The 12,443-nt window shown below is 42.3% G+C and overlaps 1 protein-coding gene across 7 annotated transcripts in view; it reads left to right on the top strand.

Annotated features, from left to right (window-relative positions):
* The window catches only part of HABP2 (hyaluronan binding protein 2), a 72,103-nt gene that overhangs the window by 56,100 nt on the left and 3,560 nt on the right, over positions 1–12,443 (top strand). For 6 of the 7 annotated variants that reach the window (XM_039914316.1, XM_039914315.1, XM_007667687.3 and 3 more), the window contains 8 exons: positions 1,239–1,358; positions 3,055–3,162; positions 5,410–5,526; positions 6,105–6,224; positions 7,771–7,942; positions 9,721–9,818; positions 10,957–11,209; positions 11,864–12,006. In XM_039914316.1, coding sequence (XP_039770250.1) covers positions 1,239–1,358; positions 3,055–3,162; positions 5,410–5,526; positions 6,105–6,224; positions 7,771–7,942; positions 9,721–9,818; positions 10,957–11,209; positions 11,864–12,006 — 1,131 coding nt within the window. The remainder of the gene's footprint in view (positions 1–1,238; positions 1,359–3,054; positions 3,163–5,409; positions 5,527–6,104; positions 6,225–7,770; positions 7,943–9,720; positions 9,819–10,956; positions 11,210–11,863; positions 12,007–12,443) is intronic. The other variant, XM_039914318.1, reaches the window with a different exon arrangement.

Here is a 12,443-nt window from a genome sequence, read left to right as displayed (position 1 = left end):
ACACTGGGGACAGTAAAGTAAAACAGAGTTGGTAGACACATTCCCTGTCTTCAGGGAGTTTACAGTCTAGAGGGGAGGCAGATATTAATATAAATAAATTATGGATATGTTAATCAGTGCTGTGGTGCTGAAGGTGGGGCAGATAAAAGGTGCAAACCAAGTGCAAGGGTACAAATACATATAAAGATTCTCAAACAAATTTAATGAAAATATCCACCTAATAAAAGGTGCATCTCGGAGGAGCCTCAGGCCCAACCCTGTGAAGCATGTAGGGAGAACTGTGGGGGTCACATAGATACCCTGAGAATGAGGGGGCAGTTTAGAGGATATAGACTAGGAAAGTAGATCAGTGGGCAGTGTTGGAGATAGAGGTTTAAAGAGGGCTTAGAGAGAGAGAGAGGTGACTGAAGAAAAACAAATTATATGGTAGACAGGTGTGGATGACAGGTGTGATGAAACATTAAAAAAAGTCTAGCGTATTTCATCAGGAAGTAAGAGGTGCCAGGCTGACGTGGAACCCAAAAACGACCCAGCAGGAACATGTAGCAGATGGAGCAGAAATATACCTAAAGGCTGTGTCATTGGATGGCAGAAGGAAGCCGAGATTAATCCTGGAATGTGTCCGGGATGGCACTTGAGTCATTCCTCAGTCCAGTCAGCACTGGTCTTTGAGACGCAGTGCTACTGAGAGCGAGAACTCACCCTCCCCCTAAAATTTCCCATCTGATCTCTCTCTACGTGTTCACTTCAGTAGGTTACATGCTTGCAGGATTTTGTGTGGTATCCTGCCTGGCATAAGTGTTCAGCCTCCTGACATTCACTCTGACAGAAATGTAAGCTTCAATAGAGTTAATAGCATAGAAGAGATTGTCACCTCTGGAATGTAGGACACTGTCCCGCAAAGTGCGAAGTTGGATGTTAATGGGAGAATGGGACAATGTTTTATGTCGCAGATAGGGTTTGAATTTGTAGATTGTGTAGTCTAATGGACAGGATGCTGTACTGAACGCAGAGCACCTAAATTCTAGGGCAGCTTCCTACTGAATCATCGACAGACTTCATCAGCTCTCTAGGCCTCAGTATTCCCATCTGGAAAATGGGAGAATAATGCCTGGGCCTTTTAATGAAGAGAATGATTGGAAGCATCTGTTTGAGATATATGCAGGAGCAATTTGGGGAAAAGTGTTCTGAAACACAAACTATACTGCTATTTTGCTAAACATGCTTTACCTTCCCAGATTGGATTATTGACGACTACGAGTATAGCAATGAATATGATGATCTGGAAGCAACTACTGCAATTCCCACTGAAGACACTGATTATTTCAACTGGCCTTATGACTACTCCACGGAAGAGGGTATACAATTAGGTCTTGAACATATTTTTTCTTGTCGGAAAAAAAATTTTCAGCTTCTTTTATGCCACTGTGCTCCTTCTGTTACTTCTCTCTGTCTTAACTTTCCAGTGTTGTCTCAAAATGTCTGCATCAAAGGAATTATTTAAAAGAAATTGGTTTCAGTGATATTCTTTGTATTAGTCTTGTAAGAAGTCTCTGTTTTATCTCTTCTTGGTACAGGACTGTTTCTGATAAGGTAAAGCAGTTCTGATTGCTACACAAAAAACACTATTTGCCTAGGAATCATTTGCTGAAACTGTCATGTTCCCAGGCTTGTGAAGTTCTCAAGCTTGTGAACTGTACTAGTATGAAGAGAATGAGTGGAACACAGATAGAAATACACCTGGCTTTTTTCTGTTCTTTCACTGTTTCCTCAACCAGTGAAACTTGAAAAAATGTAAGTATATGTGTGTCAGGGTAGAAAGGCATTGTAATTTAAAAATAATGAAGCATAAAATACTCAAGAAAGCGGTTGATTTTAGAAAACTTCGCTACCCAACTGAAAGGGAGCACATTTTACAAGCCCTTCCTAAGTGCAGAAAAGGGAAGTTAAACTTGAAAATGGGTCACTCAGGCAAGGAAAGACAGTATGGTCTAGCAGAATGAAAAAAAGCTAGTCACAAGATCTGGGTTCCCATCTCTGCCACTGAATTTCTGTGTGACCTTGGGCAAGGTTCTTCTCCTATCTTGGTTTCAGCTTCTTCACTTGCGAAATAGGGATAATAATACCTACTGCGAGGACCAAAGGAAGTAAACTCTGATTAGCACTTTTAGCTGGCCCATAAAAATAGTGTTAAAGAGGGAGAATAAAAGTAGAGTTCCTCAAAAAAAAAAAATAGAGAGTATCCAAGATCCAGAAAATTGGCCAAAACAGTATGAAGTATTAAAAATGGTGATTGAAAAGCACAATAAATATAGTGACATGATTAATTAGTCAGTTTCTTTTATTTTATGCTCTGAAGCACTGGAAAAATAAATACTCCAGAATAATAAATACTACGGAATAAATGAAGATAGGAAGAATGCCCTAAATTCCTATGAGCTTTGTGGCTCACCCTCTTTACTAAGTACTACCACAGCAACTTTAAATAAACTAATGTTATTATTAAACTCCCCTTTAGAGCAGGAAGCCTATAACTTGACCTTCCTAGGATTTCAGTGAAGATGAAGTGATCAACTGGAATGAACACATAACTGAGAATCAGAAGAATCCTCTGATTATTCCTGGTAATCCTTGCGACTTGGTAAACTCAATGAGCGTAGTTATTGTTTCTTCTATCTCTATTCTACTTTCCTCTAACACACAATACAGTGCTCGGCACGCAACTGAGAGTCAATCATAATGATGGTGCTTATGAAATGTGCTAAGAACTGGGGTAAATACAAGATAATCAGAACAGACACCATCTCTGTATTAAACAAGGGTCATGATGGAAGAAGGAAGAACAGGTATTTAATACCCATTTTGCAGATGAGGAAACTGAGGCACAGAGAAGTTGAGTTGCCCAAAGTCTCATAGTTGGCAAACAGGAGAGCAAAGAGTATACACTGGATTTCCTGACCTCTTGCGCCATGCTCATTTTACTAGATCATGCTTAATAAATACTCATTAACTACTTTCAGTATTTCTAACCTGCACCTCTTTCCAAACCCATAGATCCATGTTCATCCAATCCCTGTAAGAACGGAGGGGATTGTGTTGTGAACGGTGCTTCATTTAAGTGTACCTGTCCAGAGCCTTTCAGTGGAACCAGGTGTCAGAAAGGTGAGTCTGGTTTTCCTAAAATGGCTTTAGCAGGGCAACTGCATAGCTTCAGTGGCAATTGCCTATAACAGCTAGGCCCAATTTTGATGCTGTGGTTGGGAAACTTCCAGATTTGCCACTTGTCCTTGAGTTACTGAGGCCAGGGCCAATTCTGATGAAGCACCATGGCCTAATACAAAGAGTATGGACCTGGGCATCAGAAGGACCTAGGTTCTGTTCACAGCTTCACCATTTGTCTGCTGTGTGACCTTGGGCAAGTCGCTTACCTTCTCTGGGCCTCAGTTAGCTCATCTGTAAAATGGAGATTGACTGTGAGCCCCATTTGGGTTATGGACTGTGTGTACAAACTGACTAGCTTGTATCTACCCCAGCATTTAGCATAGTGCCTGACACATAGGACGTGCTTAACAAATGCCATAATTATTATTAATCATTATTTTTAAATGCCATTAAAGCCAACAAACTAAAGCATGTACACAAACCATTCTAGGAATTGGTAGTAGGAAGATGGAACAGTAGCTGCAGGGTACAATGAGAAGCTGAAAATTTTATTTTAAGTACATGGGAGATATAAGCATGTTCGAAGGCAGAGGGGAATGAGCCAAGGAGTAAGCTCTTAATAAATACCATAAATAAAAATTCTGTTCCTCTTTTCCTCTAACAAGAAAAGAGGTAGGTCCTCCTATTTCAGAAGGATGAGGAGCGATGAAACCAGGACCCCATTCTCCCATCCCACCCAGCTAGGCCTCCCCTTTTTTGACCCATTTGGTCATCTACCAGTCACCTCCCAGCATCCCTAGTAATTCCTGGCTCCAATATAGAGCTGGTGTTTATAACAATAATAATTGTGGCACTTGTCAAGCACTTCCTATGTACCAAGCACTGTTCTAAGCACTGGAATAGATATAACTTAATTAGGTTGGACACATGGGGCTCACACTGTTAATCCCCATTTTAACGATGAGGCAAGTAAGGCCCAGAGAAGTTAAGTGACCTGCCTAGGACACACAGCAGACATGTGATGGAATCAGAATTAGAACTGAGATCCTTCCAGCTCCCAGGCCCATGCTCTATCCACTAAGCCATACTGCTTCTCAGTTTAAGAATTACACCCCTCATCTCTGGCTACCTATCTGGACTTAGGTTTCTCTTCCTGTTTCCCATGTGGCCACTCTTCCACCAGTCCCCTACCCACTCCTCATTTTATTCATGGTTTAAATAGGCCTCTCCACATAATCTTCCCACAAACTCCCACTGTTCTTACCAAGAGCACCCCGAAAGTCACCGAAGAAAATGAAAATGAGATAATATTTGTGAAGGGGTATGTGTGTTTATATGTGTGTGTGTGTGTGTGTGTGTGTGTATACAGTATATAGATTCATTTTCTAAGATGATGCTACTGTGAATGAGATATTGTCATCCTATTCAGGGAGGTAGAGGCAGCTGAGAAGACCTAACTGGCTCTAGATTCCACACTGTCTGTATGAAAGATCGCCCTTACTGCACTGGTTCACTTACCACTTGCAGCAGCTGCTTCTGCTTCGAAATCAACTTAGCGTCCTCCCGATCTTTCTGAAGGCACTACTCGAGCAGATCTCTTCTCCTCCTGATGGGTGTAAGCCAGCATTCTCATGCAGATTTGACACCAAAGCCTCTGGCGGTTAAATGACTTAGAAGTGCAGGGGGAGGGCTGGGTCGCTGCTTTCATTTCTTATATTCCGCTTAAAAACTTGAGGAATGGTAAGAGCTGTGTTGAGAATGTTTTGGTCTTATTTCAATAACTAAAAAGAAGCAGTGTTACTTAGGGGAAAGAACACAGGTCTGAGAGGCAGAGGAACTGGGTTCTAATTCTACCCCTGCCACTTGCCTACTCTGTGACCTTGTGACGTCATTGAATTTCTCTGTGCCTCAATTTCTTCATCTTCAAAATCAATCAATCAGTGGTATTTATTGTGTGCTTTCGGTGCTAAATACCCATTCTCCTTCCTAAGACCGTGATCCCCATGTGAGACAGGGAATGGGTTCAACCTGACTATCATATCTACTCCAGTGCTTAGAACAGTGCTCGGCACATAGTAAGTGTTTAACAGTACAGTTACTATTAATAGAAGGTGCCAGGGCTCAGTCCAAAGTAGCCTCAGTAAATCCTGGCACAAATTAATCACCGGCTTTGTTTCAATGTAAGAGTGATAAATGCACCTAACAGAGTGTTCTACTGATTTCCCTATTTTATTTAAACCCAAACAGTGAAAAACAAGTGCATAAAGAATGTGTGCGGCAGAGGAGAATGCCTTATCACGAAAACTGAGCCCTTTTATCAGTGTGTTTGTAAACACCCCTACACTGGTCCAGGCTGCATCAAAGGTAAGAGAGTTTGGCTGATTTTATCCTGAGGTTTTAATTGAAGTAGGCTCTAACTGGACTCTAACTGTGGCATAACAGGGGTGCATTCAGGGGCGATTTGGCCAGTATTCCACGTGTTATGTATGGTCAGTCAGTAAAAGAGAATTCAGTACCTACTTGAGTTTACAATGCAGTAAGTTTTTGAAAAGAATCAAATTGTCCTTTAAAAACATTCTACATCTTGGAATTTTAATTTTGGCTCTCTTGGTTAGAAGTGGGGAAGTTTTCTGCATGAATGAGGACCGTGATTTGGTGAACTTATAGGTGTGCTTGGAAGTCCTACAGGACCCATGCATTAGGTTTGAAATGGATTCTTTTTAGGTAAGAATGAAAGCCTTGATGTTCATTTTACTGCTAACTTCCTTAACCAGAAACTAGACTGTAGACTTCTTGAAGGCAGGTACCATGGCTTGTTTGGTTCCTTTAACTCTTCAGAGCACTAAGCACACAGCAGAAGTCAGTTGTTACCACTGAACATGTGAATTGCGGTTCCCAATGGGAGTGTTGGAACTTCATGAGCTTATTTTCCATGTTGGCAGCAATTCCAGCCTGTAGACCAAACCCTTGCCAAAATGGAGGTGTCTGCTCCCGGCACAGAAGGAGGTCCAAGTTTACCTGTGACTGCCCTGTTGGATTTTCAGGGAAATTCTGTGAAATAGGTATGTTGACTTGTCCTTTTCTTTTCATTTGACAAGTGAGATTTTGTCAATCAATAGCATTTATTGAGCACTTACTAAACACTTGGTAGAGTGCATTGAAGTTGGTAGATATGATCCCTGTCCTCACTTATTCAATATGTGTTTTGTTGCCAAAATGTGTTTCTCCTCAAAGCTCTGGGGGAATGACCTTGCAATTTCTTTCTCTGTTGTTTTCTCATCAAGGAAACAGAAAGATAAAGAAGTGCCTACTTATGGCGAGGTGAGGTGGAGAGTCAGGAATCAAAGACTTTTTCCATCTGAGTGATTGCAATTTAAACCTAAAGCATATGAAATTCAAGCAGTGATCCATGAAATTATGGAGCTAGAAGAGTTTTAAAGTTGTCACCTGGTCCAGAATAATCTGGAAACAAATACGCAGAGGCCCAGAAAGCTAAAGACAGGGTTAGCGATGAGACAGAGACATAGACTGAAGATAGAGGGGAGTAGAGAGAGGAGAAAACTACAAACTGGCCACCAAGCTGACAGAAAGAGGACACCAGGACTGTAGAGAAACTGAGGATGAAAGTGGAGAAACTGGAACAAAGCAATAAAAGGCCAATGCCAGAGATGGGGAGGGTTGAAACAGGTGGAGCAGAAAAGTAGAAAAGCTTACCTGGGTCTGAATGAGACCAAAATGCAGGCCTTTGCTGGTGGCTGGTTAGCCACCATTTCTTGGGAATTTGGAGGTGAGTTTGCTAAGGGGGAAGGGGAATCTTGATTCAATCACTGCTGTTGGGATGTCAGGTCACGCCAAAACTGCTGCATGGAGGAAACTGGAGTTGGGTTGTGGGTAGTTGGGCCACTCCAAGGCCTAGCTTGGTGGTGGCATATGGTGAATTTTAAAGTCACACTTTTGGAAGAGGCTACATTAGGCACCTCAGAAAAACACTTACCAATTAGCCTGAATCTTTACCAAAATGATAGCTGTTGTTCATTTCTAATTTTGCCTGCCATACCCACCATGTACCTGCTCACAGATTCTCTCTGCCATTGCTTTCATTATTATTATTATTATTTCCACCCCACCTACAACTTCTACCCAAGCAATAAACTATTTTAACATAGTATGGCTTGAGTTGTATTTCTAAAATGTTACCTTGACACCATTTAAGGAAACAGGTAGCATTGAAAGTATGGTAAATATATGTTGTACTCACATGGAATAACAGGAGATTAGATGGCTGTCTTCCTAAATTCTCCTGTGGAGTTGGTGCTTGAGTCCTGGAGAAAGAGAGAGAAGAATCGAGAAGGGATACCCCAAAAGGGAATTTAACCTTTCTTCCATGGTTCTCTAGAAAGAGTTCTTATAAAGCAGTGTTCACTTTGCCAGAAGAAAACCACAGAAAACCGTGTTATCATCCTGTCTCCTTCTCTCCTCTCTCCTTCCATACCTCTAAGTTTGTTACCTCCCAGAGGCAATTTGCAGGTCACCACCCTAATGGTTCTGTATTTTTAGGGATGTTGAAAAAGACCCTCAATTTTTACATCACTGTCTTCTTCCCTGTAGGTCCCCAAGACTGTTACGTAGGAGATGGCGACAAATACAGAGGGAATGTGAGTAAGACTGTCAACCAGCACGTCTGTCTTCACTGGAACTCTCACCTCCTCTTGCAGGAGAATTACAATGCATTTATGGAAGATGCAGAAAAATATGGCATTGGGGAACATAAATTCTGCAGGTAAATCGCCCTTCCCACTATTTCTTTCCATTGCTCTCTCCCTCTGTGCCAAAGTCTGTTTCTCTAGGTATTCCTCTGGCTTCATTCGCTATCTATCTTCACTGTTCTGAGTGAAATCTAACAAATTATCCATCCTCCTCCTCAGTAGGACTCTTCCAAGGCCATGCTTAAGTTCCAAAGGGTTCCAGGCCTAAGGTCGCCTCCACTCCTCCTTCTTGAAGCATGTGGATGGCCCTGCTTTCATATAAACTTTCTCTCCTGGAACAATAGGGTTAAACTAGGGTAGATGCAGTTGACTAGGCACAGAGTAGCCCCTCAAAAGGCGATGAGACCCCCATGGGCATGAGAGATTTCCCAAGAGCAATGTGGAAGAACAGGGGCCAGAGTGTTGGATGATCTGGATCCTAAGCCCAGCTCTGCCATTTGTCTGCTGTGTGATCTTGGACAAGTCATTTAACTTCTCTGGCCTCAGTTCCCTCTTCTGCAAAATGAGGATTCAATACCTTTTCTCCTTCCTACTTAGACTGTGAGACCCACGTGGGACCTGATTGTCTTGCATCTGCTCCAGCATTTAGAGCAGTATTCGACGTAAAGGAAGCCCTAACCAACACCACAGTTATTATCACTGAAACATTTACCCAACCATTAAGGCAATTTTGCCCCCAACTTCTTCATTTAGTGTTGAGGACCTTTCCACCTCCATGTTATGATTGGTGCAAATGAACCTAGTTTCTGTGTCAGATCTTTCACAGGTCATAGTAATCCACCAATACATACATACACTAGGCAAGCATTATCATAAGTTGATTGAAAGGCATTAACTTGATGGCTTCTCTATATATTTGGAGCGCATTGGTATCCAAACACAGTCCCTGTCCCCCACGAGATTCACAGTCTAACAGGGGAAGAAGAACAGGTATTGAGTCTCCATTTTACAGATGAGGAAACTGAAGCATGGAGAAGATAAGTGACTGACCCAAGGTCACACTGCAGCAGGTAAGTATCAGAGTTGAGATTAGAGCCTAGGTCTTCTGACTCCCAGGCCTGTACTTTTTTCACTAGGCCACACAGCAGAGAGGCCCCTTTCATTCTAACTGGAGGTGTGTTGTTCCCTTGAAACACTCCAGACACTCAGATGTTGACAGAGACCAGAAAATCTCCTGAAGCTAGAGAGTTTGTTATCAATCTGTGAGAGACCAAAGGGGTCTAGTGGAAAGAGTTATGACTGGGAATTGAGACTGAAGTTCTAATCCCAGCTGTGCTATTGGGCTGCTGGGTAACCTGGGACAGGTCATTAACGTCTGACTCCTGATCTGTTCAACAGGGATGAAGATACAGCCCTCTTCCCAGTCCACAAAGGTGACAAAGATACTTAATTGTTGTGTAAGCACTTTGGAAAAAAGAAAGTGCCATAAGACGCAGAATATTATTACAGTGTTTGCATGCTACAGTAGGGAAGCAGTATTGCCTAGTGGATAGAACATGATGAGCCTGGGAGTCAGAAGGTTCTGGGTTCTAATGTCAGCTTTGCCATTTGTCTGCTGTGTGACCTTGGGCAAGTCACTTAACTTCTGTGTGCCTCAGTTACCTCCTTTCTAAAATGGGGAATAAGACTGTGCCCATGTGGGACGGGGACTGTGTCTAACCTGCTGGTACAATACCTGGTACAAAGTAAGTGCTTAGCAAATACTGTGAAAATAAATCAATGGAAAAAGCCAAAAGCATCACACTAAAATTGACTTATCATTATCATTAAGTATTGAATCTGCTCTATTCAGGAATCCAGATGATGACTCACAACCCTGGTGCTTCATTAAGGCAAACAGTAACAAAGTGAAATGGGAGTACTGTGAAGTCACCCAATGCTCGTCCTCAGGTAAAGTGATGTGGATATGTGGTGTGTGCACACCAATGCGCAGATTTACTTAAACATGCAAATATGTATCCTTGCCCTTCATAGTCAAAGAAAGCAGCTCTGTCTAGTGGATGGAGGACTGGCTTGGAAATTGGAGAATCTGGGTTCCAGTCCATGTTAAACCCATGAGACCCAGTATGACCTTGGACAAGGCGGCACTGAATTGTGATACTATCTGTGAAAGCAATTAGTGTTTTTAGGTAGAAAGACGCTTCAGTAATCCAAAGGGGTAGTAATTAGCACCACTGTGTTTATCATCACTGTTACTGTTATTGCTTTTCTTACAATGGTGTTACTAATGTGTTAGAGGGTGGCTAAAGAGAGAGATTAATGAGGAATTGGTATCTTTGCCTGCTTAGGTGACCTTCTCTCAAATGTTCCTGAGAATTCCTCCTCACCCCATGGGCTACATGGAATTTTCCTTTTCACTCCTGAGCTACATGGAATCTTCCTCTTTACCCCATGGACTACATATTGATTTTCCTCCAATGGCACAATTCCTCAACTTGGCCCACATGGTGACCTGTCTACCTTTGTGTCCAACTCTCCCATTCTCCCATACTTATTTCCTCTTCCCCTACTCCCTTCTGCACCACCCTTGCCTTTGGATTTGTTTCCTTTATTCACTCCTTCCTCAGGCCCAGAGCACTAATGTACATATCCAAAATTCTTTATTTACATCAATGTCTTTCTCCCCCTCTAGACTGTGTGCTTGTCATGGGTAGGGAATATGTCTACCAACTCTGCTATATTGTTATAGTGTACTCTTCCAAGCACTTAGTACAGTGCTGTGAACACAGTAAGCGCTCAATAAATACGACTGATTGATTAATTGATGTCCTAAGAGCCATTAGTTGGGCCGTTTGGATCTCAGTCAAAATTTAGCATGAAATCATCATCTCACTGTCTCAGCTCAATTCTTGATCTCCTATGCCACAGCTTCTTAGTTGTTCTGTGGTCATTATGCATCTAGTTTGCTTCTTGAACTCACTAGCAAGTGGAGAAGTTGGACATGGAAGATGGGTTTTAAGGGCAACAAAGAGTGTGGGGGTGTTACCTGGCATTTCATGATATTAGTCCTGTTTTTCTGCCACCACAGAAGCTCTAGTGCCCAAAGAGACTCTCACCTTGTCTCCACCCGTAGTGGATGTGTTCAACACATGTGGCAAGCCAGATACCAGCCGAAGAGTCCAAAGAATATATGGGGGATTCAAAACCACGCCTGGCAAGCACCCTTGGCAAGCCTCTCTCCAGACCACACTTCCTCTGACCGACTATATGCCTAAAGGGCATTTCTGTGGTGGCACCTTGATCCATTCCTGCTGGGTTCTGACCGCTGGACACTGTGTTGAGTAAGTTCTCTGTTCTAGAAGCAGAACAATAATTGCTGAGGATGAGGTTGGGAGAAGCAGAAATGTTGTTCTTCTTGGAAATGAATACTGAGGTTGGGGATGTTCCAGAAGCCCTTTAGTGAATTGCAAAAGAGGAAGATTTGCCAGCACTAATCGAGGGTCCCCCCTGACTGAGCCTTAATCTCTCACTAGCTAAAGGTTAATTGTCCTTCTGTCCTGTTCCCATGTTGACACCCACAGCGGCAATGGTGCCCTTCTTCTAGGTAAATCCTGGGGCAGAATGAAAATACAAGTCTTCTCTCAAAGGGAAAAAAGTTCAATACTTCCCACCTTCTCTTAAATATTAATCTCCTCCCACAATTTTAGGTGGTATCAATATGTAGTTCAGTGTTATCTGCAGAGGTGTTGAGGAGAGGAATGGCAGGTTGCCTGCATCACAGCACATTGCAGTGTTGGGTTTCAATGGGATATCAGATTCTTTCAACAGTTTACATCTCTCGCTGGAGCTCAAAAATACCTTTGGCAAAATATGGAAGGGGCTAATGAGTGCTTTGGAGGCTTACTGAGTTCATAAATTGACTGATTTCCAAATGCCCAGGGATGGGCTGTAGCCCGATAAAATTTCACCCAGTCTTCTCTATTCCTCCATTCTAGGATCAGAGCCAAATACCTACAGGTTGTGCTAGGGGAACAGGACCTGCTCAAGAAAGAATTCCATGAACAAAGGTTTGATGTGGAGAAGATAATTAAATACCACAATTATCATGAAAAAAATGACATACCCTATAATGATATAGGCAAGTGTTGCCCATTTATGGCTGTGTATTGGGGATCCTCCAGTTAGATGTAATATATGGAATTTCCTCCAAAGAAACCCTAATATTTGAAAATGTTGGAAAGAGGTAGTGTGGTCTAGTGAAAAGAGCACAGGGCCAGGAGTCAGGAGACCCAGGTTCTAGCCCCAACTCTGCCACATGCCTTATGGGTGACCTTGGGCAAGTCACTTAACCTCTGTATGACTCAGTTTCTTCATTAGTAAAATAGGAATAATTTTTTTTCCTTCCTGTTAGACTGTAAACCCCTGTTAGACTGAGAGGACAGGGACTGGGTCCAATCCAATTGTTTTTTACTTACCCCAGTGCTTAGCACATGTAAATGCTTAATAAATACCTCTGTTATTATTTTACTAACCATGGGAAACTTCAATATGATGTTAGATCACCCTTCCTGATCT

The sequence above is a fragment of the Ornithorhynchus anatinus genome, chromosome 16 (genome assembly GCF_004115215.2).
Source record: "Ornithorhynchus anatinus isolate Pmale09 chromosome 16, mOrnAna1.pri.v4, whole genome shotgun sequence".
NCBI classification, from domain to species: Eukaryota; Metazoa; Chordata; class Mammalia; order Monotremata; family Ornithorhynchidae; genus Ornithorhynchus; species Ornithorhynchus anatinus.
Note: the sequence above shows the minus strand (reverse complement) of the source record. Positions and strands in the feature narration are given on the sequence as shown.